This window comes from Rhodotorula graminis, assembly GCF_001329695.1.
Source record: "Rhodotorula graminis WP1 unplaced genomic scaffold RHOBAscaffold_19, whole genome shotgun sequence".
Lineage (NCBI taxonomy): Eukaryota > Fungi > Basidiomycota > Microbotryomycetes > Sporidiobolales > Sporidiobolaceae > Rhodotorula > Rhodotorula graminis.
Genome location: NW_017264946.1, coordinates 261,531 through 286,421, shown reverse-complemented (window position 1 = coordinate 286,421; position 24,891 = coordinate 261,531). Strand labels below are relative to the sequence as shown.

General features: G+C 68.5%; 9 protein-coding genes and 1 non-coding gene across 10 annotated transcripts; 7 read left to right on the top strand and 3 right to left on the bottom strand.

Moving 5' to 3' along the window:
• Positions 1-529: 529 nt before the first annotated feature.
• Positions 530-2,177, top strand: RHOBADRAFT_49034 (uncharacterized protein; the record flags this gene model as incomplete). Its single annotated transcript, XM_018415217.1, has 5 exons — positions 530-601; positions 699-1,127; positions 1,200-1,356; positions 1,447-1,607; positions 1,698-2,177. The coding sequence occupies 5 exons, from the start codon at positions 530-532 to the stop codon at positions 2,106-2,108; spliced, it is 1,230 nt and encodes a 409-aa protein (XP_018267869.1). The 3' UTR covers positions 2,109-2,177.
• A 325-nt stretch (positions 2,178-2,502) lies between these two features.
• RHOBADRAFT_40158 (uncharacterized protein) lies at positions 2,503-4,908 on the top strand. Its single transcript, XM_018413690.1, has 9 exons — positions 2,503-2,810; positions 2,889-2,947; positions 3,030-3,087; positions 3,156-3,281; positions 3,350-3,930; positions 4,017-4,085; positions 4,154-4,230; positions 4,308-4,499; positions 4,592-4,908. Exons 1-9 carry the CDS (start codon positions 2,546-2,548, stop codon positions 4,809-4,811), a joined length of 1,647 nt encoding a protein of 548 aa, XP_018267868.1. The 5' UTR covers positions 2,503-2,545; the 3' UTR covers positions 4,812-4,908.
• Positions 4,909-5,155: 247 nt separating this feature from the next.
• Positions 5,156-6,652, top strand: RHOBADRAFT_56430 (uncharacterized protein; the record flags this gene model as incomplete). Its single annotated transcript, XM_018418341.1, has 3 exons — positions 5,156-5,425; positions 5,517-5,684; positions 5,753-6,652. Exons 1-3 carry the CDS (start codon positions 5,174-5,176, stop codon positions 6,650-6,652), a joined length of 1,320 nt encoding a protein of 439 aa, XP_018267867.1. The 5' UTR covers positions 5,156-5,173.
• A 549-nt stretch (positions 6,653-7,201) lies between these two features.
• RHOBADRAFT_47521 (uncharacterized protein) lies at positions 7,202-8,716 on the top strand (the record flags this gene model as incomplete). The annotated part of the gene is made up of 2 exons (XM_018414998.1): positions 7,202-7,474; positions 7,544-8,716. 2 exons carry the CDS (start codon positions 7,202-7,204, stop codon positions 8,714-8,716), a joined length of 1,446 nt encoding a protein of 481 aa, XP_018267866.1.
• A 475-nt stretch (positions 8,717-9,191) lies between these two features.
• RHOBADRAFT_56429 (uncharacterized protein) lies at positions 9,192-10,690 on the top strand (the record flags this gene model as incomplete). Its single annotated transcript, XM_018418340.1, has 2 exons — positions 9,192-9,452; positions 9,524-10,690. The coding sequence occupies 2 exons, from the start codon at positions 9,192-9,194 to the stop codon at positions 10,688-10,690; spliced, it is 1,428 nt and encodes a 475-aa protein (XP_018267865.1).
• An 821-nt stretch (positions 10,691-11,511) lies between these two features.
• On the top strand, positions 11,512-12,976 carry RHOBADRAFT_56428 (uncharacterized protein; the record flags this gene model as incomplete). Its single annotated transcript, XM_018418339.1, has 2 exons — positions 11,512-11,757; positions 11,828-12,976. 2 exons carry the CDS (start codon positions 11,512-11,514, stop codon positions 12,974-12,976), a joined length of 1,395 nt encoding a protein of 464 aa, XP_018267864.1.
• A 545-nt stretch (positions 12,977-13,521) lies between these two features.
• RHOBADRAFT_47518 (uncharacterized protein) lies at positions 13,522-15,275 on the bottom strand (the record flags this gene model as incomplete). The annotated part of the gene is made up of 6 exons (XM_018414997.1): positions 13,522-13,634; positions 13,810-13,867; positions 13,945-14,538; positions 14,607-14,657; positions 14,730-15,111; positions 15,184-15,275. 6 exons carry the CDS (start codon positions 15,273-15,275, stop codon positions 13,522-13,524), a joined length of 1,290 nt encoding a protein of 429 aa, XP_018267863.1.
• A 113-nt stretch (positions 15,276-15,388) lies between these two features.
• On the top strand, positions 15,389-20,947 carry RHOBADRAFT_56427 (uncharacterized protein; the record flags this gene model as incomplete). The annotated part of the gene is made up of 11 exons (XM_018418338.1): positions 15,389-15,692; positions 15,744-15,804; positions 15,886-15,959; positions 16,039-16,073; positions 16,172-16,213; positions 16,900-17,001; positions 17,070-17,129; positions 17,202-18,950; positions 19,147-19,555; positions 19,634-19,785; positions 19,876-20,947. 11 exons carry the CDS (start codon positions 15,389-15,391, stop codon positions 20,764-20,766), a joined length of 3,879 nt encoding a protein of 1,292 aa, XP_018267862.1. The 3' UTR covers positions 20,767-20,947.
• RHOBADRAFT_40156 (uncharacterized protein) lies at positions 20,913-23,913 on the bottom strand (the record flags this gene model as incomplete). The annotated part of the gene is made up of 11 exons (XM_018413689.1): positions 20,913-21,134; positions 21,232-21,405; positions 21,527-21,600; positions 21,673-22,079; positions 22,146-22,201; positions 22,323-22,620; positions 22,727-22,984; positions 23,063-23,217; positions 23,329-23,636; positions 23,659-23,755; positions 23,845-23,913. 11 exons carry the CDS (start codon positions 23,911-23,913, stop codon positions 20,913-20,915), a joined length of 2,118 nt encoding a protein of 705 aa, XP_018267861.1.
• A 398-nt stretch (positions 23,914-24,311) lies between these two features.
• On the bottom strand, positions 24,312-24,399 carry RHOBADRAFT_t142. The gene has a single exon. It is a non-coding gene; the product is annotated as a tRNA-Ile (tRNA).
• Between the last annotated feature and the right edge of the window lie 492 nt (positions 24,400-24,891).

The window sequence follows — 24,891 nt, the reverse complement described above, 5'->3', positions numbered from 1 at the left end:
GGCCGCCCGGTGTTTTGAAGTCGTGCGCGTGCGTGTGGTCGTGCGTTGCGGTTGAAGGCATGTCGGCGGCGTGCGATTCGGGAGAGGTGTGAGGTCGAGGTCGCACAGCTGGGCGCGAGGACGTGCTGGCGAGGAGAACCGATGCGAGATTGAGGGAGGGGGAGATGACGAACGAGGCGAGGTGGGGCAAGGGCGAGCACGCGCAGCGGCCAGCGCTGGGTGGCGTGAGGACGTTGAGCGAGCCTCCGAGGACGGCTTGAAGGCGCTTCTAGCTCAGCACGAGGGAGCGAGGCGAGAAACGGAGGCCAAACCCGGGTTGCGAGAGAGCGACGAGGAAGACGACGACGGCGCGCCCTCATCTCTCTCAGGCAGCGCAGACCAGGGCTGGGAGTCATCTGCAGCTCACTGTAGAGTACTCTAGCCCAAGAAGGACTGTGTCCGCCGCTGCCGCCGAGGCGCGACGAGTGCACCGCCTCGTCCTCTTCTCAGCAACCTCACCCTCACCCGCTTCACTGCACCCGCTGCAGCCATGCCGTTCGGCCAGGTCGTCATCGGCCCACCAGGCTCGGGCAAGACCACCTACGTCTGGGGCCTGCACCAGGTCCGTTCCCCTCCCCCTCGTCCTCCTCATCCTCATCTCCCCCGAGCCATCCCTCGTCCCCACCACCACGCCCTGACTCCTGTCCCTCGCCACGCAGTTCTTCACTGCCCTCGAGCGGCCCATCCTCCTCGTCAACCTCGACCCGGCCGCTCCCTCTCCCCCTTACCCGCACTCTGTCTCGATCGCCGACCTCATCAGCCTCGACGACGCCATGAGCGCGCACGGCCTCGGGCCCAACGGCGCCATGCTCTACTGCCTCGAGTACCTCGAGGCCAACCTCGACTGGCTCGACCACGAGCTCGACCGCGCCTTGACCGCCCTCGAACAGGCTGGGCCCGCAGGCGGTGGTGCAGCGTCCGACGACGACGAGCTGGATCCGGTGAGCGGCGGGAGGAAGGAGCGGCGACGGTGGAGGCGGGACGAGATGTACGTCGTGTTCGACACGCCGGGCCAGGTCGAGCTCTCGACCAACCACGACAGCCTCAAGCACGTCCTCGAGCACCTGCGCAAGCGCGCCGGCTTCCGGGTCCGTCCCCGCCTCTCTCCTACTCGAGTCCACCTCCCTGACACTGACTGACCCTGCGCACACGCCCCGCAGCTCGCCGCCGTGCACCTCATGGACGCGTCGCACATCCTCGACGCGCCCAAATACGTCGCCGTCCTCCTCCTCGCGCTGCGCACAATGCTCCAGCTCGAACTCCCGCACGTCAACGTCCTCAGCAAGGTCGACCTCCTCGGCCAGGCGGGCGACTTGCGTGCGTCCCCCCCGTCTCTCTTTGGTCCAGCCCGCCTCGCCCCGCGCGAGCCCGCACTGACCTGCACGACGCTTTTTGGGCGACACACAGCGTTCAACCTCGACTACTACACCGAGGTGCAAGACCTGTCGTATTTGCTGCCGTTCCTCGAGCGGGACCAGCGCACGCAGCGGTTCGGCGAGCTGAACCGCGTCATCTGCGACCTCGTCGAGGAGTTTGGGCTCGTCGGGTTCGAGACGCTCGCCGTCGAGGTGCGTCGGCCGGGTTTCCTCTGCGCTTCGGCGACTCTTTCTCTCTGTTCGAGAAGCGTCACTGATACGAACTGCTGCCACCCGACGCAGGACAAGGACTCGATGCTGCGCCTCGTGCAGGTCATCGACCAGGCCCTCGGCTACGTCCCTCCCGCCCTCTCCTCCGCATCTCCCTCGTCCTCCTCCGACCCCCACACCCACTCGCACCCGCAACCTCCCTCCTCCACCTCCTCACACACGTCGCACCACGCGCACGCCCCGCACCCGTCCTTCGCCCAGTCGCAGCCGCTCAGCACGGCGCTGCACGCCGGCACGGTGCAGGAAAAGTGGGTCGACCACGCGCGCGAGTACGAGGTGCACGAGCGGGGCATGTGGGAGAAGGAGGGCGAGTGGGCGGCCGAGAGGGCGACGGAGGAGAGCCGCAGGAGGGCGGTCGAGAGGGCGAGGAGGGAGGCGGGCGGGGAGGCGGCGGGCGGCGGGGAGGGTGCTGAGGGACGGTAGCGAGTGTCGGGAACTGGCGCTGCAGTGCGAGAGGTGCAGCGTGCTCCTGGGCTGTGCTGGTCGAGCGTCGACGTCGCTCGTGAGCAGGCTCGAGAGCGCGAGAGTCGCTCGTCGTCCTTCTTTCGTTCGGTCCTGTGCGGCTCTCGTGCAAAGCCATCGCGAGTTTCTTGCACAGTTTCGCGTCACGTCCTGCACGAGCGAGAGAGACGAGCTGGAACCCTCGCCCGACTTTCATCGCTCCTCGCAACCTTCGTCGTCAACTCGCTCCTCGCCACCGCCTCGAGGACCGCCAGCGCTCCACCAGAGCCGCTGCACGGCCTCGAGCATCGCCTACTAGGCCCCGACGCCCCCTCCACAGCCTGCGCGTCCCACCTCCTCTCGACCTCCCCGCATCCGCCTCGCCGCGCCCGCCTCGCAGGCGCCGCGCCCCGCGCCGCATGGCCACGACCTCGCTCCTCCCCTACTCGCTGCGCCACCCTCTCCTCGCCCTCCCGATCCCGACCTTCCTCCGCCCGTCGCACCTCGGCCCCAAGCGGTCGCTCCTCGTCGGCCTCACACTCGGCTTCTCGCTCTCGTTGAGCCTGACGGGCCTCGCGTGGTACGCGCTGGACGCGTGGCGGAGGGGCTTGAGGCGCGAGGCGAGCAAGAGGATCGTCGAGGTGAGGGGGGACGAGGTCGTCGACGGCATCGAGGGGCTCATTGGTGCGCTCCCCTCGTCCTCTCTTCTTCCTCGTGGGACCCAGAGCAAGAGATGCTGACAGAGCGTCTGACCGCACGCAGGCAACACGCCCCTCGTCCGCATCAACTCGCTCAGCGACGCGACCGGCGTCGAAATCCTCGTGCGTCCCACCTCGGCTGTCCTGCCCAACGACGGTCGCACGAGCGGCACTGACTCGGCTCCACCGGTCCCTTGTGGCGCAGGGCAAGGCCGAGTACCTCAACCCGTTCGGCTCGGTCAAGGACCGCGTCTCGTTGCAGAGTGCGTCGCTCCCCCCTCGCATTCCTCTTCTCGCCTCGTCCCGTCCTGACGAGCCCGCCGGCCCCCAGTCATCAAGCAGGCCGAGTCAGAAGGGCTCATTCACCCGAACACGGGCTCGTGCATCTTCGAGGGCACGTCGGGCAGCACGGGCATCTCGATCGCCGGTATCGCTCGCGCTCGAGGGTACACAGCTCGTGCGTCCTCCCTCTCTTCTCTCTCCCCCTCCCGACCCGCCACTGATCCACTCTCGCGTCCCCCACAGACATCGTCCTCCCCGACGACGTCGCCGCCGAGAAGATCCAGATGCTGCGCGTCCTCGGCGCCGAGGTCGAGCCTGTCCGCCCCGTCTCGATCGTCGACCGCCGCCACTACGTCAACCTGGCCCGACAGCGCGCGCTCGAGTTTGGCAAGGGCCACGACGTCGTGCGCTCGACGACGAGCGCGAGCACGCCGAGCGCGACGCCGAGGGCCGTCACGCCGTCGCTCGGGAGCGACGGCGCCAGCGGCGTGCCGCCCGACCTGCTCGTCACGGCGGGCTCGCCCCGGCGCCGCAGCAGCGTCAGCGGCGACGACGACGGCGACGGCGACGTCGGCGGCGGGTACCGCGACCCGCCTCGCGGCCTGTTCGCCGACCAGTTCGAGAACCTGTCGAACCTGCGCGCGCACAGCGAGGGCACGGCGCAGGAGATCTGGACCCAGACTGCCGGGCGCGTCGACGCCTTCATCAGTGGGGCTGGGACGGGCGGCACGATCGCGGGCGTCGGGAGGGTGCTCAAGGAGCGGACGGGAGGGAGGTGCGAGGTCGTGCTGGCGGACCCGCAGGGGAGCGGGCTGTACCACAAGGTGCGCTCACCTTTCGCTCTCTCGTCTCGCCTACTCTCCTTTCAGCAGGAGAAGGGCTCTGACTCTTGCAGCTTCGGCACGCGCAGATCCAGGACGGCGTCATGTACGCCGAGACCGAGTCGGAGGGCAAGCGGCGGCGGTACCAGGTCGACACGGTGCGCCCGCTCCCCCTCGTGCTCGTCGTCTCGCAGGAGCAGGACCTGACGACGCCGCACGCCCGCAGATCGTCGAGGGCATCGGCTTGAACCGCATCACGCGCAACTTGTCGCAGGCGCTGCCCATCATCGACGACGCCATCCGGTCCGTCCCTCTCACCTCTCATTCTCTCGCTCTCTCCGTCTTCCGTCCTCTCGCTCATCCTCTACGTCGTCTCGCAGCGTCACCGACGCTGAAGCCGTCGCCATGTCGCGGCACCTCGCGCTGCACGACGGCCTCTTCCTCGGCTCGTCGTCGGCCGTCAACCTCGTCGCGAGCGTGCGCCTCGCACGGTCATGGGGCCACAAGGGCCGAGGGCGACGCATCGTCACGATCCTGTGCGACTCGGGCGCACGGCACGCGAGCCGGTTCTGGTCCGTCGCCTCGTCTCGTCTCGCTCGCGCCCCCTCCTCCTCTGTCTCTCGCCCTCGCCGCTCACGGGCCTCTCTCTCTCTCTCTCGCGCAGGAACGACGACTACCTCGCGCGCGCCGGCATCCCGCTCTCGACCTCGATCGAGTTCCTGTACACCGAGGCGCCGCTGCGCGCGCCGACGACGGCCGACGAGCCTGACCCGAGCCACGACACGGAGTTGGCGAGCGACGACCCGAGGGAGTTGGGGCCGCCGCCGCCTGAGGCGCTTGCGACGCCGAGGGAGGAGAAGGATGGACGGTTTGCTCCGGCTTAGAGGGGCGGCGAGGGGGTAGATGGCGCGCTGGTTGTCGGTGCGAGCGAGGTCGAGGACGAGGTGCAACACTCTCGGCTCCGCCCAGACCTCCCACTCGACCTCGTCATCCTGTATCTGACTGTACGAGAGACCTGTACGAGCGTCGACAGCGCAGAGTAAGCTTGTGTCTCGCGACCCGCCGGCACGGATCCGACGCGACGACGAGGTGCTCTCGCTCTTTCACCGCTCTGCACCGCTCGCGAGCCAGTCGCGCACCCCTGCTCGAGCTTAGCTGTCGCTGTGCACGCCCTGCTGCGACAAGCGCTCGCCACGCCGCACCATCGTCGCTTCGAGCCCACCCGACTCCCGCCATCATCATCATCATGGTCGCCTCGTTCGCCTCGCTCCCTCTCGAGCTCGTCAGCCGGGTCGTCGATATGGTACACGTGCAAGACCGAGCCTGGACCGCGCTGGTCATACACCGAGCGCGCCAGAGTGGAGCCGCGAACTACTTGGGCAGGCGCGGAGACGATGTGCCCGCGGGCAAGTGGTCGTCTTGGTACGGTCGAGGTGTACTCGCACTCGCGCAGGTCGACAGACGGCTCCGTGCAGTCGCAGTGCCCCGACTTTACGAGGTGCGCCCGCTCTCGCCTTCCCTCCTCTCTCTCTCTCTCTCTCTCTCTCTCTCTCTCGCCTCGCGCACGCTCACTCGCGTTCGTCCCGCAGAGCCTGCCCGCCAGATCAACAAGGACCAACTACTACTACTTCCGCATCGTCGGCCAACCTCTCGGGCAGCACGTCCGCCACCTCGACTGCAGCCTTTTCGACAAGGTCGAGCTCGCGTTTCCTGTCGCCTGCGCGCTCCAGGCCCTGCTCAACTTGACGTCGATCGCGGTCGACGACGTCGCCCTCCGCATTGGGTCAACCATGACGGGCCAGAGCTTCTCGCTGTCGCCCTCCAGAGCGCCCTGGGTCGCGTCACTACGCTCGAGATCCTGTCGGGCGACGCGCACGTCGTCGCGCACGCCCTGTCGCACGTCAACAAGCATCTTCTCGGTCGTCTAGTGCTCGTGCCCACGGCGAGCCTCGTGCCCGTGCCAGGCGAGCCCGTCATCGACTTCAATGACTTCGAGGCGCTGGTCGAGGTCGAGCTCGGCGTCGCGTCGAGCCAGGACTGGCTGCGGCTGCAGGACATTCTGCGCTTCCCGCATCTGCGCAGCCTGTCGATCAAGTGCGAGGACTATCCCCACCGGGAGGCGTACGAGGACGTTGTCGTCTGGGCTCATCACGTTGCGCCGTCCCTCGTCGTCCTCAAGCTCCACAACTGCGACCCGGCGGCCGACTACTTCCCCGCAGATTGCCCGTCACCGCTCCTGCCGTACCTGCGCGTCCTGCGCCTCGACACCGATCAAATGCCCGAGCTCGACTGGCTGTCGCTCGACCGCCTGCCCGCCCTCGAGCGTTTCGACGCCAACGTCCTCGGGCGCCCTTATCCGCACCCTCTGTCCGGCGCGGCGCCTTCCAAGCGCACGACACTGCGGTCCGTCCACGTCACGTACAACGACACGTCTCCGATCCCGCTCGAGCCGGCGGAAAGGGCCGAGTGGGACAAGCTCGGCATCCGCATCTTTGAGCGCTGGACGCCGTCGTACGACGCCGCGCCCGAGACCTCGGGGCTGCCCAAGTACGAGCACGGCAGTCTCGAGGGGGCCGAGGAGGCCGTCGAGGCCGTCGCGCGGCTCTTTTCGTGGGCGACCGAGCGCGCACGGTGGCTCGCGCACGTCGGCGACAGCGGCGGCCTCGACGAGCTGTCCGAGGCGGCGTACCGCCTGAGGGAGCGGTTTGTCGTCGAGCACATGTGACGGACGGGCGGGCAGGGCGCGGTTGCGAGCGCAGGGCGAGGCGAGGGACGGGCGCGCGCGGTCGGCGGCGGGTCGTCGGGGCGTGAGCGACGAGGCGGTCAGAGGGGGCTGGCGCAGGGCGGCAGACGGTGTGCAGCACGGCGGCGAGTGTGTTGCGATGCACTTTCCCTTGCCTTGCCTCTCGCACAAGCTGGCGAGCCTGAGAGCGGCGGCGGTGCGAGCGACTCGACCTGCTCTCGCTCTCTCTTACCTCTCGCCCGGGCGTGCGAGAGTGCCGGCACCGTCTTCTGAAGTATTCTGCTGCACGTTCGGGTGCTCACCACGCCGCACGAGAGCGATGCGCCAAAGCCGTTCTCATCAGCTCCTCGTCCGCCGCTCGGCTCTCCTGCTCCCACGACTCGACGTGCTGCACGCCAGAACGTGCACAGCTTGAGCACCAGCTGCTCGCTGTCCCGCACGACCACCGCGCAACCCGCCCGCATCGCCCTCGCCCAGCCACCTCGTCCTCGCCCTCTCAGCCCTCCCCATACCTCGACCGCGTCGGCAGCCATGCCCGCCTCGTACAGCTCGCTGCCAGAAGAGGTCATCAGCCACATCGCCGACATGGTGCACGCGCAAGACGGCGCGTTCGACCAGCTCGCCCTCAAGCGCGGCACGACCTCACTGCAAGCCTCGAGCATCGGCAAGAAGCGCGCGATCGAGGACGAGGACGCCACGAACCCGCTCGAGGGGCGCTGGTCGCCCGTGTACGGGCGCGGCATCCGCGCGCTCGTCCAGCTCGACCGCCGCACTCGCTCGCACGCCCTCAAGCACCTCTACAAGGTGCGTCCTCGCGCCAGCTCTGCACTCGTCCGACTCGGTTCGCTCACCTTCTCTCTCGACTGCCCGCAGACTATCACCGCCAAGCAGGCCGCCTCCGACTTTTGCCGGTACGCCGTCCTCGGCGAGCAAGTCGGCAGCCTCGTCCGCGAGGTCGACCTCGACCTCGACCCGTCCCACGACACCGACCCGTTCTCGCTCGCGTGTGCCCTGCGCAAACTCAAGAACCTGTCGAGCATCATCGTCGACGGCGCCGCCCTCGAGCTCGCCTTCCCGCACGTCTTTCCGCCAGAGCGCGAGCCGGACGAGGCCGACAAGCTCCTCGGCCTCGGCATCCTCGACGCGCTCGGGCGCGTCAAGTCGCTGACCGCCCTCTCGGTCGACGACAAGGTCCTGGCGTGCGCCCTGAGCGGCACGCGTTCGGCTACCCTGTCCCGCCTGTCGATCGACAACTCGTCGTCGCTCGTGCCCCTCGACGACCAGCTCGTCGCAGCCCTGAACGGCCTGCAGTCGCTCGTCGAGCTCAACGTGGGCGACATGTCGTCACCCTTGTGGCTGAGCATGGAACAGCGCGTCCGACTCGAGCACGTCAAGAAACTCACGGTCGGTCGTGCCGGCGTCGAGGCGTACTACCACGAGGTCCTGCTTCTCGCGCACCACATCACGCCGCAAGCACGCACCCTCTGCATCGTGTTCACCCTGTCCGAGTCGGCGTTAGATCTGGCCCTACCAGAGCCTCTCCTCCCGACGCTTCGCGTCCTCGACATCCAGCACGCCCAGGACGAGTTCGCCGCCTGCCACGAGAGCCGCCTTTCCGCACTCGAACACCTCCACATCGCCTTCGATTGCCCCGTCTCGGTCTTCCCGTACAAAGTCGACTACCTCCCGCCCGCGCCGACCGCTCTGCGCAGGATCACCCTCTCGTACCCCTCCCTCAAGCGCCTCACTCCGCCCGCCGCGCTCCTCGCCTGCTGCACCTTCCTCAACATACACCTCTCGGTCCATCGCCGCCTCGCCTCGCCTGAGGCGTTCACGGCCAGTCGCGTCGTGACGGTCGGCGCCGGCGAGCAGGCCGCCAACGTCGTCGCGCCGAGCCGGTCGCAGGCCCTCGCGCTCGAGGAGACGCTCACGTGGGCGCGCAACCGCGCGAGGTGGCTGCGCGAGACGGGCGACGGGCCGGGCCTGCAGGAGCTCGCCGTCGCGGCCGTGCGGCTCCGCGAGCGGCACCTCTTGCACGAGTCGTGAGGCGGCGGGGAGGGGCGGCGGCGAGGAGGCGGCTCGTGTGGGAGCGGACAGGCTTGCAGGTGGGGGCAGGAGGAGCGTCGGTGCAGCTGCACGGGCGTCGAGGCGGTTCGAGAGGTCCGGGTGCAACGCTCGAGCAGCTACTCGACCCGTCTCGCTTTTGCCCCGAGAGATGCGCCACTTCGCGCCGAGCTGTACGATAGAGTGAATGGACGGGCTGCAGTGCGCGTCCCTCTGTGCGCGAGCATCGAAAGTCGAACCAAGTTCATCTGTGTCTCGGCTCCTCGTCGCCCTCGTCCTCGCCGCTCTCGTCCCGACCGCACCACGCCTGCGCTTGACGACAGCGCCAGAGCCCTGTACCAGCTTGCTCGACGCCGTCTACCCGATCGACCACGCGCCCTCGACTCGCCAAGCTCGACCTCCCCCTCTTCCCCTCGTCGTCCCCACCCTCGGTACCCTCCCTCGTCGCCCGCTCGCCATGGTCACGTCGTACAGCTTCAGCACGCTCCCCGCCGAGCTCCTAAGCCGAGTCGCCGAGCTCGTCCACGAGCAGGACGTCGCGTTCGCCAAGCTCCTCGAGGTCGACCCGATCAAGCGCGCCGACTCGCCGCCCACCCAGCGAGACCTCGAGCTTGACATCGTGTCCGGCTTGTGGAGCTACTGGTACGGTCGCGGCATCAAGGCGTTGGCTCGAGTCGACCGGGCGACGAGGGCTGCGGCGCTTCCGCACTTGTACCAGGTGCGCCCGCCCTTCCTCCGCCTCGTCGCCCGCAGCCGCAGCAGGACCTGACGGATAGCCCTCGCCTGCAGAACATCACGGCGAAGCAGACGCACACGTCATGGTTCCGCTACGAGGTGCTCGGCGAGGACCTCGCTCAGCACGTCCGCCATCTCGAGATCACCGACAACGACTTGGTCCTCCCCAAGCTGGCAGAGTCGGTCGCCTGCGCGTTGCGCAGACTGCCCAACCTGTCGTCGCTCGTGCTCGGGTACTGCGCGCTCGCCAAGCTCGACGACCCGCAGCCGGGTGTCAAGGCGAGCCAGCGCGACGCCATGCTCCGCGGCGCACTGCGGGTCGCGCTCGGCAAGGTCACGTCGCTCCAGCTCGACCACCCGGACGTCGAGCGCTTCCTCGCCGCGCTCCGCTACGCGAGCGGGTCCCGACTGCGACGGCTGTGCCTGACGGGCCCGCGGTGGAAAACCTCGCGACGCGCCGAGGTCCGAGCGGTCTGCCGCGGCCTTGTCGGCCTCGTCGAGCTCGAGATCAACCACCTGTCGGACGACACGAGCGCCGCCATGCGTCGAGACCTACGGCTGCCGTCGGTGCGCTCCGTCGTCCTCGCGACCGGCCTGTCCTACGAGGACGACCTCGCCCTCGCCCACTTCATCGCCCCCTCGATCACGTACCTCGCGATCTACAACCCCATCTGCGCAGACGAGATTTCCGCCCCCGAGTCCGAGGTTCCCTCGCCCTCGCCCCTCCTGCCGACCTTGCGCACGATCGCCCTCGACTGCGACTTTTACCGCGACGACTTGCACGAGATCACCCTCCCCAGCCTCGAGCACTACGACCTCTCGGTCAGGTACGACAGCTCGTCGTTCCCACTCGACCTCGACGAGATGCCGTTCGACAGCCCCCACCTGCGCACCATCACCGTCTCTCTTCGCCCGCTCTACCTCGACGAGCCGCACAGGGCGTTCGAGGACACGTGCGCCGCAGCCGGCGTCCGCCTCGTCGTCCACACGCGTCCCTTCGACAGCGACGTCATCGCCGACACCAAGTCGTTCGTCATCGACTGGTCGTCCGACCCGCCCATTTCCCCGAGCACGTCGCACGGCGCCGTCCTCAAGCAGCTGTTCGACTGGGCCGGCCGTCGCGCGCAGTGGCTGTCCGACGTCGGCGATGCGGCGGGGCTCAGGGAGCTCGCCGACGCGGCGGTCCGCCTGCAGGAGCGGCGCATCATCGAGGGCAGCTGAGCCGCGACGGGCTCGGCGGCGAGCGGCGGCGCGCAGGTGCGGCGAGCGAGGCGGGCAGGTGCGACGAGGCGACGCGGCGTGCGGGAGCAGCAGGTTGGGAGCGCCGGACGGCGTCGTCGAGCGGCGGACGGCGATCGGCAGCGTCGAGCGGGACGGTCGAGACGCGCCGACGAGCGGCAGCGGTCGGCGGCGACGAGGGTCGAGCGGTGTGAGCGAGCGAGGAGGGTGCGAGAGGGGCGCAGCTGGGCCAGTCGGCGCTGTAGACGAGGGCGCGTTCGCAACGAGGGAGGAGGGAGTTCCTCGACTTCCCGTCTCTCTGCTCGCCCGCCGTCGTTCGCCTCGACTCGACGAGAGCGCTAGAGCAAGAGCGACGAGGAACTCGCTATTTGCTCGGGAAAGCCTCTACGTCGAGCGCAGCTTGACTCGCTCGCCGTCGCTCGCCGTCGTCGTCGTCGCCCACAGCGCCAAGTCCCGCTTCGCTGGCTTCTTCTCGGTCTCTGGGCTCGGAGCTGGGGCTACCTCGGTGCATGATGTACTCGAAAGGCCTGTCAAGCTCACCCGAAGCAGCCAGGGAGCCGACACGGCGAGAACGAAAGCCGGCGCCTCCTCATCAGCGTCGACGAGGTCGGGGCCTCTTCGCTCCTCTTTATCACCCTCCACCAACCAGCTCGAGCCTTACAGCTGCTCTAGAGCACTGCAAGCACCGCCTCCAGGTCCACCGCCACCGCCAAGTCGCCCCGTCCGCGCTCCCCCTCGTCCGCCCTCCCCCCAACTTCCTCCCGCCTCGTCCACTCGCGCACCCTCGCCTACCGCCGCACGAGATGGCCCCGTCGTACCAGTCGTTGCCTGTCGAGCTCCTGAGCCGAGTCGCCGAGCTCGTCCACGAGCAAGACCTGGCCTTCGCCGCGTCCCCTGTGCCGCGAGCCGATTCGCCGACTAGCAACAAGCCGGGCAAACACGTCGACGTGACGGGCGGCACATGGAGCTATTGGCATGGTCGCGGCATCCGGGCTCTCGCGCAAGTGGACCGTCGTTCCCGCACAGCCGCCGTCCCCATCCTGTACCAGGTGCGTCCTCCCTCGCCCCTTGTCCTCTCTCGCACAGCGCCCCTGACATCGAGCTCCTCTCACCTTGCAGAGCATCACGGCCAAGCAGACAAGCACCTTGTACTTCCGCCTCGAGGTCCTCGGTGAGCCCCTCGGGGCTTTCGTCCGCCACGTCGACGTCGACACGGTCTACGACGCGCACATCGCCCCTCTCGCGTGTGCGCTTCGCAAACTGCCCAACCTGACGTCGGTCAAGCTCGGCTACGAGGTCGTGCGTGACTGCATCGCGTGTCACGACGAGGTCGAGTTGCCCGAGGACTTCTTGGCGCTCAAGTCGTCGATGCGGCACGCGCTCGGCAAGGTCAAGTCGCTCGAGGTGGACGTCATAGGCCAGTCCTCATTGCTGAAGACGCTCGTCTGCGTCGACGGAGCTCGCCTGCGCAAGCTGCACTGGGTCGACCCGGAATGGCCCTCGGAGCCCGACGTCGAGCTCGAGTGCGCCGTGCGCAGCCTAGTCGGCCTCGTCGAGCTCGAGGTCAGCAACCTGTACCTGCAAAACTACGACGACCTGCGGCGGTGCCCGCCGTTCCCGACGGTCCTTTCGCTCGTCCTCCGCGGTACTCACGGCGACGACCACAAGAACCTCGCGCTCGCCCACTACCTCGCGCCGTCGGTCACTCGCCTCGCGATCTACTACGGCGTCGTCGAATCTCCGTTCGACGACGAGCTCGAGCCTCTCCCGCGCCCGCTCCTGCCGACTCTCAAGTCGCTCATCGTGGAGGCCACCTCGTGTCCCCCCGTGTTCGACCATCTCAACCTCGGCGCCCTCGAGCACTTCAAGATGACGCACAAAAGGGCATGTATCGAGTTTCCGCTCGACATCGACGAGGTGCCGTTCAAGGGCGCGCCAGTGCGCACCATCACGCTCGCGTTCCGAGCCAGCCCGCTCGTCAAGGCGAGCAAGAAGGTCCTGCGCCTCCTCGATGCCGCCGGCGTACATCTCGTCGTCGAGCAGAGCCCCTTGTCGGTCCCACAGCTCAAGGCCACGGGCAGGGTCGGCGGCAGCCCGGCCAACACGCTCGCCGTCGCCCGTCGCGCGCACAGCCAGCTCGTCAACACGCTCGACTGGGCCCGCCGCCGCGCCGACTGGCTCGACGAGGTCGATGACGCGCCGGGCCTGCACGAGCTCGCGCACGCGACGGCGAGGTTGCACGAGCGCTACCTCATGGACCGCGCGTGAGCGGCGGCGCGAGCGGCGGCGGGCCGCGACGACGATCGGCTGGCGGCGACGAGGGCGGCGCTCGTCGGCGGGTGCGACGGGCGTGGCGAGCCGGCGCGACGAGCCGCAACATCGGGAGGAGGGCGGCGAGCGGCGACGGCGAGCGGCGACGGCGAGCGACGAGCGGCGAGGAGCAGCGAGGACGAGGAGCGGCGGGACGAGCGCAGCGCAAGGCCGGCGGCGACGTGCGGGACATGTCGAGCGTCGATGAGCGAGCGATGGCGAGGGCGAGAGCGAGCGTGTAACGACGACGGGTTGTCTCCTCGCTCGGGCCTCGTCGCTGCGAGAGCTCTACTCATTCCTCCTCTCGAGCTCCAAACGTCCCTCAGCTTCTCGCGCTCTCTCCACCTGGTCGTCTCTCGAGACGTGCGACAGCCTCTCTCTGCGACCGCAAGAGCGAGAGCCTCTCGCTCGAGAAGGGCAAAAAACGACGAGCGACGTTACAACCTCCTCCCACCTCCTCCCTCCTGCCCTCGTCCCTCGTCCCTCGCCCCCTCGCAGCGCCCTCAGTCCTTGTCCAACGAGTACAGCACAGTCGACGCGATGACGAGTCCTGCGCCGAGGAGGAACTGGGGCCCGGGCACGAGGCTGAAGAGGGCGGCCGAGGCGAGGGTGGATACTGCGCGCGAGGGAGGGGGCGAGGACGAGGGGTGGGGCGGGTTAGGGCGGGGTTGGGGGGCGTGGGAGGGAGAGGGGGAGAGAGAGGGGGAGAGGGCGAGAGAAGGGGAGAGGATGGGCGAGGCGAGGATGGCTAGGCAGGAGGAAAGGAGGAAAGGAGCGAGCGAGGGACGCACAGACGATGGCGATCGACGTCGCGAACCCCTTGGCGACGCTGTCGGCGAACCGGACGACCTGTGGCGGCACGACAGGGCATCAGTCGCAGCCTGAGGGACCTCTCGGCCGCGAGAGAGAGAGAGCGAGGGACGCACCATGGCGACGAGCAACCCCCCCAGCGCCTGGTTGAGCACGACCCCCCAAACGAGCGCATCGAACGGCGCCCACAAGCCCTGCGCCGCCGTCGCCGCCGCGCCTAGCCCGCCCTTGGCCCACGCGCGCGACACGGGCGCACACAGGGCGACGCCGACGAGCGAGAAGCAGAGGGACGGGACCGAGAGCTGGAGGTTGCGCGCCCAGAGGGTGGGAGAGTTGGCGCGCAGGGCGAGAGGGGGTGAGGGTGGGGCTTTGTCGGGCGAGGAGGGGGCGTCGCGAGGAGGAGGAGGGGGACGAGGGAGGGCAGAGGAAGGGGACGGTGACGCCGCCGGCGACTTGAGCACCCACTCGAACCACGCTCCCGCCAATCCACTGCTCACGCACGCGGCCAAGATGGCCGCGAACCCCTTGCGGCGGTCCTGGCCGTCGTCGGCCGTGCCGGCGAGTCGCGCCGTGCCCGCCGCCATGTCGGTCGACTCGAGCTGGACGATGGCGACGCCCGCTGTGAGGAGGACGAGGGCGGCCCACCGGAGCCGAGAGAGCGAGCGCCGGAAAAAGAGGATCGAGAAGAGGGCCGTCGTGAGGAGCTTGAGCTGCGGGTGGGTCGAACGAGGGTGTCAGTCAGTGCGTGGGAGACTCGAGAGGGAGGAAGAGGACGCACCTGATAGGTCGTCTGGTACGTCGCCGCGTCGAGGTTGGACAAGGCCGTGTACTGCGCGCGCGCGCCAAAGGGAGAGGGTCAGGAACGGGACGCCTGGACCGAGAGCGGGGCGAGGCGACGCACGAGGAGCGTGTTCTGGAGGGCGTAGAGGGCCGCAGGTACGGCGAGCTTGAGCATCTCGGCCTTCTGGTGGGCGACGAGGTCGTGCACGGCGCCCAGTGCGTGCGCGACCAGGCCCGACTTGGGCCCGCGCCCGCGCTTACCCTCGCCTTTGCCGTTCGGCAGCGCCGCACGTTGCCGCTGCCGCGCGAGCATCGAGAGCGACACTGCGCACTTGATGCACTCTGCGGTAAAGACGGCGACGGCGGGCTCGTACAGGGGAGCGCCCGGTGGGCGGGTCGAGGTGCGGCTGAGGCGGGTGAGGAGCGAGACCGAGGCGTTCTGGAGGCACAGGAGGACGAGGGCGATGGTGCGCTTGCTCAGGCGGTTCCGGTCGACGGGCGGGCTGCGGGCGGGCAAGGGTTGGTGAGTTCGAGATGCCAGCGAGGAGGACGAGGAGGTCGAGGAGGGGGCGCACCTCGGCGGGGATTCGACAGCCTGGGTCGGGTGTTGCGGTACATTAGTCGAGAATGGAACAGGAGCAGCTCTTGCCTGTAGCCGTTGGCGCATAGCAGCTGATGAGGTTGAGCGAGGAGGAGGAGGACGTCGCGTCGGCTCTCCTCCTTCCTCCTCTCTCCCTCTCGCTCCACTGGACAGGCACAGCTGCCTGCGGTCCACACGCAATGACCTCGCACCTGCTCGACAGCTTTGCGAAACGCGCCCTCGCCGCGAGCCCTCGTCGCTCTTCGTCGCCGCCGCCCCCACTCCTCCCCGACCTCGACCGCGATGACCGCAACGCAGGCCCCGCACGACGCTCTGGCGCACCAGAACCCGACTGCGGATTCTGCATGATTGCGTCTGGGCAAGAACCGGCGCATTTGGTGCGCTCGTCGTCCTCCTGCTTCTCCTCGCCTCCGAGCAACGCTCACGGATGCTTGCCTCGTGGTCAACGGGTCTACGACGACGAGCACGTCCTCGCCTTCCTCGGTGCGCTCAGCCAAGCCAGCTCCTCCCAACGCCGCCACTGACCCCTCACAGACATCCTCCCCATCCGGCCCGGCCACCTCCTCCTCGTCCCTCGGCGACACTACGAGCGCATGTGCGCCTCCTTTCCTCCCTCCTCTCTCTCGAGCGACGCAGAGAGATGTGACTGACCCTCGTGCGCCCCGCTCGCTCGCAGCCCGCACCTCCCCGACGACCTCGCGGCCCACCTCGGGCGCGTCCTCCCCCGGCTGTGCCGCGCCCTGTGTCGAGGTGCGTCCCCTAAGTTTGCCTGGGTCTCCCTCGAGTCGCCTGCGCGATACTGACTGCGTCTCGACTCGCCTGCTCGCAGCGACCGGCCAGCCGGATCATAACCTCGTATCGAACGTGCGTCGGCGCTCGCCCTGGCCCTCTCTCGCTCGACTGCCTACCTCGGTGCCGACGAGCAGAGTAGCACTGACACGCCCGCCCGTACGCGCCCACAGCAAGGCTACGCCCAAGTCGTCCCGCACGCCCACATCCACCTCGTGCCCGCACCGACCCTCTCTCCCTCGTCGTCCTTCTCCTCCTCCTCCTCCTCCTCGACGGCGCCCGCCGCGCCAACGACCCCGCCCTCGTTCCGCCGGCTGCTGGGCCGCGAGGAGCTCGACGACGCAGAGGGCGCCGAGCTGGCGCGGAGGATCAGGGAGGAGCTGCGGCGCGAGGAGGAGGGGGAGCGGGCGCGAGAGCGCGAGGGAGGGAGGGCGAAGCTGTAGCCGCTCGCCCGCCGCAAACGGACACGACGTCTCGACGAGTTCGAGCGTGAGAGAGAGGAGGCGGCTGTGGGGATTCGCTGCAGACTGTGCGTCCATTCGAGCCGCCGCTCGAGAAGCAGTGCTGGTGGAAAATCGAGCACGGCTGCGGGCGCTGCGGCTGTTGGCGCATCATGTTCCTGATACCTTCCTGCGTCGCCTGAATGTGCGCAAGCTGGACCAAGACGAGAGGAAAGCAGGCCGGCCGAGGTCTCAGTCGGATCCGTCGCCGCGAGGAGGACGAAGGCGCACCCTCTCGCGCCTCACCTCCCCACTTGCTGGACGAGCCCGCTTGCGCACCTGCTGCACCTCCCGAGCACCGACCCACTGCACCACCGCTACTGCGCCCGCCTCGCGAGCCCGCCGCCTCCTCGAGGGCCGCCGTCCGCCCTCTCTCTCTCACCCGTGGCCGCGCCATGCAGCACCACCTCGCGCTCGACGCGGCCAAGAGCGAGCCGACGTCGCCTGCGGCATCGAGCGCGGCGGGCAAGCAGGGCAAGAAATCGCAGCGCCCTTCGTGGTCGGTCCGTCCTGCCCCTCGTCCCTTCTCTCTCCTCGCTGGTTCGCGCGACACTGACCCCCGCGACGACAGTGCACCGAGTGTACGAGGCGCAAGATCCGCTGCGACCGTGTGGTCCCTGGCTGCAACCAGGTCCGCACCGCTCTCTCTCTCTCTCCCCCCTCGCACCTTAACGTGGGACTCACCCTCTCCCACGCGCTACAGTGCATCAAGCGCAACAAGGTCCACCTGTGCCGCCTCGACCAGGACGACAAGATCGGCTTCGGACCCGACGGCCCCGACCCGTCCCTCTCGTCGCTCCCGCACCCGCACCCGTACGCCTCGTCGGCGTCGCTCGAGCCCGCCGCGCCGCCCTCCGAGCCCCGGTTCGCGACCGCGCAAGAGTTCGAGGCCATCCAGCGCAACGTCAACGTCGTCCGACAGCGCTTGTTTCACCTCGAGCGCGTCGTCGCCGCCTTCGTGCCCCGCCCGGACGTGCTCGACCCGAGTGGGCAGCCGAGCTGGGCGGTCGACATGACGGCGCTGCACCAGCCGCATCACCATGGCGGCGCGGCGGCGTCGTCGTCGGCCTCGGGCGCCACCACCGCCGCCGCAGACGGCTACGCGCCCTCGTCGTCGTCCGCCGCCGCCGCCGCCGCCGCCGGCCCGGCGCCGCACGACATCTACGCGGCGCAGCACGACGCGTACCCGGCCTCGACGCACCACCACCCGCAGCACCACGTGGCGTACCCGCCGCCCCCCGTCGACGCGTACCCGTCCTCGGGACCGACAGCCTCGGGCAGCTCGCACGCCGGCCCTCCTCCTCCCCCTCCTCCTCGTTCCGCGCACCCCTACGCGCCTGCGCCTGCGCCCGGTCCCGCACCCGCTCCTGGGCCCTCGCCGTCCTACGCCCTCCCGCCGCGTCATCCGCCTCATCCGCAGGCGCAGGCGCAGGCGCCGTACGACGACGGGCAGCGGCACGAGCGCCGCGCGCTGTACCGCCGGCACTCGTCGAGCGGCGACGGCGACGGCGGCGACGGCGGCGGCGGCGGCGGCGGCGGCGTCACCGAGGAGGACGACGGCGAGGTCGAGGCGGCCGTCACGCTCGAGTACCTCGCGCTCGGGCGCGACGGCCAGTCGGCCCATGTGAGCCGCGCCGAGCTGAGGCGGCCGGGGGTCGAGGGCGAGGACGAGGGGGCTGGGGAGCTCGGGGGAGGGGCAGGAGGCGAGGCGGGCGGGCAGGCGGTGCACGCGGCGGCGATGGGCGGGCAGGGGGCGTCGATCGGGCCGCCGCAGGCGTCGTCGCTCGACGACCTCGAGCAGCTGCAGCAGCAGCACGCGCTCGCTCCCGGCGCCGCAGGTTCCGCGTCGGCGGTGCCGCCTCCCTCGCAGGCGAGCGTCCTCCCGCCGTCGCCGACGGCCGCCGCCATCCTCCAGTACTCGCTCGAGCGCGTCGGGTGGCAGCACGGCGCCGTCCACGCAGGCCAGTTCCTCGCCGAGTGCGCCGAGTTTGACTCGTGGGGCGCCCACCGCGCCGACAAGGTCAACCAGGCGTGGCTCGCGCTGTACTTTGCCGTCCTGTGCGTCGGCGTCAAGCACATGGCGCCCGACGACGCGCGCGCGTGCGGCCTCACTGCCGACGACGTGCGCGTCCTGCCCAAGCTGTGGTTCGACGCCTCGGTCGACGCGCTCCACCGCGGCCAGTTCCTCGCGCAGCACAGCGTGTTTGCCGTCCAGACGATCGTCATCCTCGTCATCTCGTGCCAGGACGTCGGCGGGTCGGACCTGATTGCGACGCTCCTCGCGTGCGGGATTCGCATCGCGCAGCACTTGCACCTGTCGCGGTTCGGGCCCGACGACGAGTGGGACCGCAAGAGGCGGGCGGCCGGCGTCGACCCCAAGAGCGACGAGGGCGTCAAGGGCTTGGTCCAGCGCGAGGTCGGCAAGAGGCTGTGGTACGCGCTCGCGACAGAGGTACGTTCCCGTCTCTCTGCCCCTCTCTCTCTCTTTCCCCATCTCTCTCCCCATCTTTCTCGCTATCTCCCGCTCCCTCGCTCCCTCTCCCGCTCCCCCTCCCTCTCTCCCTCTCCCTCTCTCCCTCCCTCCCACTCTCTCCCTCTCTCCCATTCACTCCTCGGCGACGACGACTGACCCTTTCGCGATCACGCAGGACTGGCTCAGCGTCCCCTTTCGGCGGTCGTACAGCATCTCGCCGTCGCACTTTACCACGCCGCTCCCGCTCAACTGCCACGACGAGGACCTGTCGTCGGGCAACGCCGTCAACCGCCCGCAGGACGAGGCGACGTGCGTCAGCAAGGTCCTCGTCGCGCACAAGGTCGCGTCGTGCATCCGCCGCTTCTTCGACGACGTCAACTCGGCCGCGACCGCGAGGCCCGACCGCGCCAACGGCGCCGGCGCCGGCGACCACCTGTCGTACGACCTGCTCCTCGACGTCGACCGCGAGATCCGCGACATCATCGAGACGGGCCCGGCCTTCTTGCGCGCCGACGACAGGGCCATCGAGGCGCAGCCGCCGTGGGTCCGGTGGATGCTGCACTGGTGGATCATGAGCGTCTCGCGTCCGTCCCCTCTTTCTCCCCTCTCGTCTCCTTCCCTGACGAGCCCGAGCCTGACTTGCCTCGACCTCTCGCTCGCAGACAAGCTCTTGATGTGCCACCGCGTCTTCCTCGGGCGCTCGTTCCGCGACTCGAGGTACGCCTTCTCGCGCAAGGCGGCCATCGAGGCGGCGCGCTCGATCATCCAGGAGCTCGTCAAGGGCTCAAAGCTCCCGTTCCAGCACCTGTGGACCGTGAGTCGCCGCTCTCTCCCTCTCAGTCTCCCTCTCTCTCTCTCCTCGCAAGGTCCACGAGCTTACTCAGACGTGCGCCCGCCTCTACAGGTCCCGTACCACTCGATCTCGGCCGCCGTCGTCGTCATCCTCGACATCTTCCAGTCGTCGTCGGCCGACCCGGACCTCGTCCACAAGCGCCGCGAGGTCCAGTCGGTCCTCGACGAGCTGCGCGTCCTGTCGGACGAGGGCAACAGCCAGATCGCGTCGCGCGGGATCCAGCTCTTGACGACGCTCCTCGCCGAGGAGCAGCGCCACCGCCGGCCGCACAAGCGCAAGGCGGCCGAGCTCGGCAACAGCAACGGCAACAGCGGCGGCGGCGGCGGCGGGGCGCACGACCGCTCGAGCGCGAGCGCGAGCCCGGTCAAGCGCGTCGTGTCCATCTCGGACAGCCGCACGTCGCTCGGCGCGCCGTCGAGCCTCGGCGCCTTTGCGCCGCAGCATCACCCTCCTCATCATGCCCCTCCTCTTCCTCCTCAGCACGGGCAAGCGCCACCGCCGCCGCCGCCGCACTCGACCCTCTCGCCCTTTCCGTACTTCGCCGCAACGTCCTCGGCTCCGGCCTACCCTCACGGCGCGGCGCTGCACGGCGCCGCCTCGGCCTCGACGCACGACGCGACGTCGCCGCACTCGCACGTGTCGGACACGAGCCTGACGCAGGACGCGTTCGAGTCGCTCTTGAGCAACCTCGGCGGGTGGTCGGGCGGCGGTGGCGAGGCGGGCGGCGCGTTCGGGTCGGCGGTCGACGGGCCGTACGGCGGCGGGCCGGGAGCGGGTCCGCCTCATGGCGCGTACGGTCGAGGGGGAGGAGGAGGAGAAGCATTTTTCACCATGCTCGACGCCGGCTCGTTCCTCGGCGACGGCGCGAGCTACCACGGGCATCATGCGCCGACGCCGGGTGGGCAGGCGAGCACGCCCGGCCAGCCTCACTCGATGTGGTGATCCAGCTGCTCTTCCTCGTCCCCTCTCTCTCTCTCTTCCTCGCCCGAGCTTGTAGACGTCGACTAGAGAGTTTTGCAGTTGCACGTAGAGGTACACAACAAGCGGGCGCACGTGTCGATCGAGAGATCCTCGTCCCTCCCTTTTCCTCACTTCCTCGCCTTCTTCGCTCCTCCTGCCGCACCTCCTCCCGCCGCCGCACCCCGCTTGGCCGGCGCCGCCGCCTTGCCCGTCGAGCCTGCGCCCGTCGCGCTCTGCTTCGGCGGCGCGAGGACCGAGCGGTTCTTGAAGCCCTGCGAGGCGCACTCGGCTTCGAAGCGCTCGAGGAGCTTGCTGAAGTCGGCCGTGTCGCAGCAACCGTAAACGTCGTGCTGCGGAGCGAGAGAGAAAGGTCTCGGTGTCAGTGCCTGGACGACGTTGGCGGGGAGGAGAGCGGGCGAGGGAGGAGAGGAACGTGCGCGAGCCCACCTTGGACAGGCCGAGCGCCGTGATCCTCGGGCTCGAGACGCCGAACGCGAGGCGCGCGAGGAAGCGCGGGTCGTCGCGCACGCCGCACACGCCCATGACGAACGCGATCTGCTTGTCCGTGAAGGGCGCGTCGTAGCGCGGCTCGAACGGGATCTTGGCCTTGGTCGTGCAGAACTGCGGTTGCGAGGAGGGGCTCGAGGTGAGCGAGGTTCGAGAGGGACAAAGTCGAGCCGACGACGACGAGGCTCGCTCGGTCGCCATCAAGGGCGAGGAAGACGAGAAAGGGAGGACGCACCGAGCAGTTCCCGCACGTGCCGTTCGGGACCGAGGTCGGGTCGCCAAAGTACTCGGCGAGCTCCTGCGCGTAGCCTGCGTGTGACAGGGTCAGGATCTAGATACTCTGGAAGAGAGAGAACGAGAGAGGGAAGCTGAACGACGCACACTTGCCGCCGCGGACAAAATCAACGACGTTCCTCAGGCGCTTGACGTCGGCCTCCTCGCGGTCGTACAGCTGCTTGTACAGCTTGTCGGCGAGCTCGTCGATGTCCTCGTCGAGCTCGGGGAGCGTGCCCGTGACGTGGTACCGGTTGCGCACGCCGGCGACCTTGACCTCGCAGAGCCCGTGGAGCTCCCACCTCGAGATGCAGCGGACGAGGTCGGCACGCGGAATGTTGCTGTCCTCGGCGGCCGGGACGACGTCGACCGTGTGCCAGGTTGGGCCCTTCTTCCAGTGCGCGCGAATGGCGACGGCCTCGGGCGACTCGTCGTTCTCGACCTTGGTCTTGAAGGCCGACGGGTTGCTCGACGAGGGCTTGAGCTGGTACGACGAATAGAAGGGCGTCGTAGCTCTGTGTGGGTCGAGCGGGCGAGTCAGTGCGAGGGACCTTTTGACGGCGAGGGCGGGCTCGACGCACCGAAGGAGGCCCTGCTGCAGCTCGAGGAGCGCGTACAGGAGCGATAGCGTGTTCTTCTGCGCAAGGGAAGGCTCGTCAGGACCTCTGGCGAGAAAGAGAGAGAGGCGGGCGAGGATGACGAGGACGACGAGGATGTCGAGGAGAGAGGGCGAGAGGGAAGAGAGAGAGAGGACGCACGCCGATGTCGAACGTCTGACTCTGCTCGTACGGGTTGGCCGACATGGTGCCGTCGGCCTCGATCGTCGACAGGAAGACGACGTCGAGCCACTCCTTGACCGACTTGCGCGACGGCGTGTTGGCGCGCGCGAACGACTCGAGGATCGGCATGTCGGCCGAACTCGGGAGCATGAGGCACGTCGAGGGGAGGCCGTCGCGCCCGGCCCGGCCAACCTCCTGGCTGTAGTTCTCGAGCGTCTTTGGCATCGTAAAGTGGACGACTTGGCGGATGTTGGCCTTGTCGATGCCCATGCCGAACCTGTACAGGCCGAGGCGTCAGTGAGGTTCTCGAGGAGAGGAGGCAGAGAGTAGGAGAGGGAGAGGGAGGGGAAAGCAAGTTCTCGAGGAGGGAGAGCGGGACGCACGCGATGGTGGCGACGACGACGCCGCAGCCGCCGATGAACCAGTCCTGGACCTCCTTGCGCTTGTCGGCGGCCATGCCGGCGTGGTAGGACCTCGTGTCGATCTGGTACGACTCCTTGAGCTCCCTCGCGAGCTCGTCGGCCGTCTTCTGGACCGTGACGTAGACGATGGCGGCGCCCTTGCCGCGAGTGCGGAGGAACGGCGCGAGGACCGAGACCTTGGAGCGGTAGTTGGCGCACGGCTTGATGAGGAGCGACAGGCTGCGAGGGTGAGGCCAAGAGGGGGTCAGTTTTGAGGCTCGCGCTCAGGCCGCAGAGGAGAGGGGAAAGAGGACGCACTTGGGTCGGTAGGCGCCCGTCGAGAAGACGCCGTGCTCGAGGTCGATGTCGAAGCCGTCGTCGGCGTCGCAGATCTCCTTGACGACCGTGGGCGTCGCCGTCGCCGTAAGGCACAGGACGCGCTCTGCAGCAATCTCGACGGCGAACCTCGCGACCTTGAGGTACTCGGCTCGGAATGAAGGCCCCCACTGACTGACGCAATGAGACTCGCTGCAAGGTAGACCGTCAGTCGATGCGTCGTTGTGAGAGAAAACGAGAGAGGGGACGTACTCGACGGCGAGCAGGGCAACCTTTTGCTCAGAGATCATGGACACGAACAGCTCGTTGTTGAGGCGCTCGGGCGCGACGTAGAGGATCTTGAGCTTGCCCTCGCGCAGGTCGCGCTTGACGGCCATGCTCTCCTCCATCGACAGGCTCGAGTCCATCGAGGCGGCGGCGACGCCTTTGGCGCGCAGGACGTCGACCTGGTCCTTCATGAGGGCGATCAACGGCGACACGACCAGGGTGAGTCCGTCGAGGCACTGTGAACAGGCTGGGTTAGCTTTGCGTGCGCTGCGAGTCGCACAGAGAGACGCTCGAGGGAAAGGGGGGGAGACGCACCAGCGCCGGAACCTGGAAGCACAGCGACTTGCCGCCGCCGGTGGGCATGAGGCACAGGGCGTTCTTCTTGTCGACGAGGAGCCGCTCGATGACCTGCACAGGGAGGGAGGGTTCAGCTTTACTCGACCTGGCGGCGGCCCCACCTGCTGGCTGGACGAGGAGGGGGGAGGGGAGCGGCTCACCTTGGCCTGGACGCCGCGGAAGCTCGAGAAGCCGAACGTGGTCTTAAGGACCTTTTGCGCGTCCTCCATGCTCGTCTCGTGCCGTTGGCGATTGGTGCTGAGCGACAGGTGCGACGCGTTGATGAGGGCTCTCGTGCTGGACGGGCGCGGCGGGCGTGCGTCGGTGCGGTGAACGACGAGAAGACTCTGCTGAGCAGGCGGGCAGCGCAGCCGATGCTCTCTGCCGTGTGGGGAGCGAGAGCTCAAAGTCGACGCAGTCGCCGCTCGCGACCTGGAGCGCGACCAACTCTCGGCAGCTCGTCCTCGCCAACGGCTGGCTCTGGGTGCTTCCTTCGCTCAGGCAGGGCAAAAAGGAGTCCCACCTACAGGTTCGGCGCGCGAGAGGCTCGTCACGAGGTGGGGAAGCCTTCCTTGTCCTCGTCTTCCAGACCGGCAAAAGGTAATCTGCACCTTGCGGTACAGCTACTTGCTCAGTGGCGGGATCGAACCGCCGACATTGGACTTGTTACGCGACAGGTATTAGGTCCACATCATAACCAACTAGATCAACCGAGCTGTTGTTGAAGAGCGAGCGCTGTTTTGCACTATGCATATAGCTACGCTTTGCACTGCTCACTTTTCTGGTCCCGCCGACGAGCCAGGCACTCTCTGACGCTGCGTCGAGTTGCACAGCAAGTAGCGAAAGGAAAACGGGGCGAGGAACACGAAGATGTGAGGTCGAGAAGGTCGAGAGGAGGCTCGTGCGTCGGATCGGCGCAGCCCTACTGTTCCTCGTCTCGTTCTCTCGTTGGCGGTGTCTCGGTCGGAGGTACCGGACCATGACGCTTCGTCGAGCCGTACAGCAGCTCGCCGCGGCAGACAAGGCGAACAAAGCCAGCGAGGGGTTTGAGAAGGTCAACGACGAGGCTCGAGGGAGTCGCCGAAGCGTTTACGATCTTGTTCTCTCGCTCCCGGTATCTCGCTCTCGCGCACTCGGCCCGCACGCTCAGGCAAGTACGACTTGGATATTGACAGTGCGAAGGGCCAGGGCGGCAAAATGTGAGAAGG

Coding starts and splice junctions, on each gene's coding strand:
- RHOBADRAFT_40158 (XM_018413690.1), top strand. CDS start 2,546: ATGGCCACGACCTCGCTCCTCCCCTACTCGCTGCGCCACCCTCTCCTC. Junction 3,931..4,016: donor GGAGCGGGCTGTACCACAAG/GTGCGCTCACCT, acceptor CGGCACGCGCAG/ATCCAGGACGGCGTCATGTA. Junction 4,500..4,591: donor CGGCACGCGAGCCGGTTCTG/GTCCGTCGCCTC, acceptor TCTCTCGCGCAG/GAACGACGACTACCTCGCGC.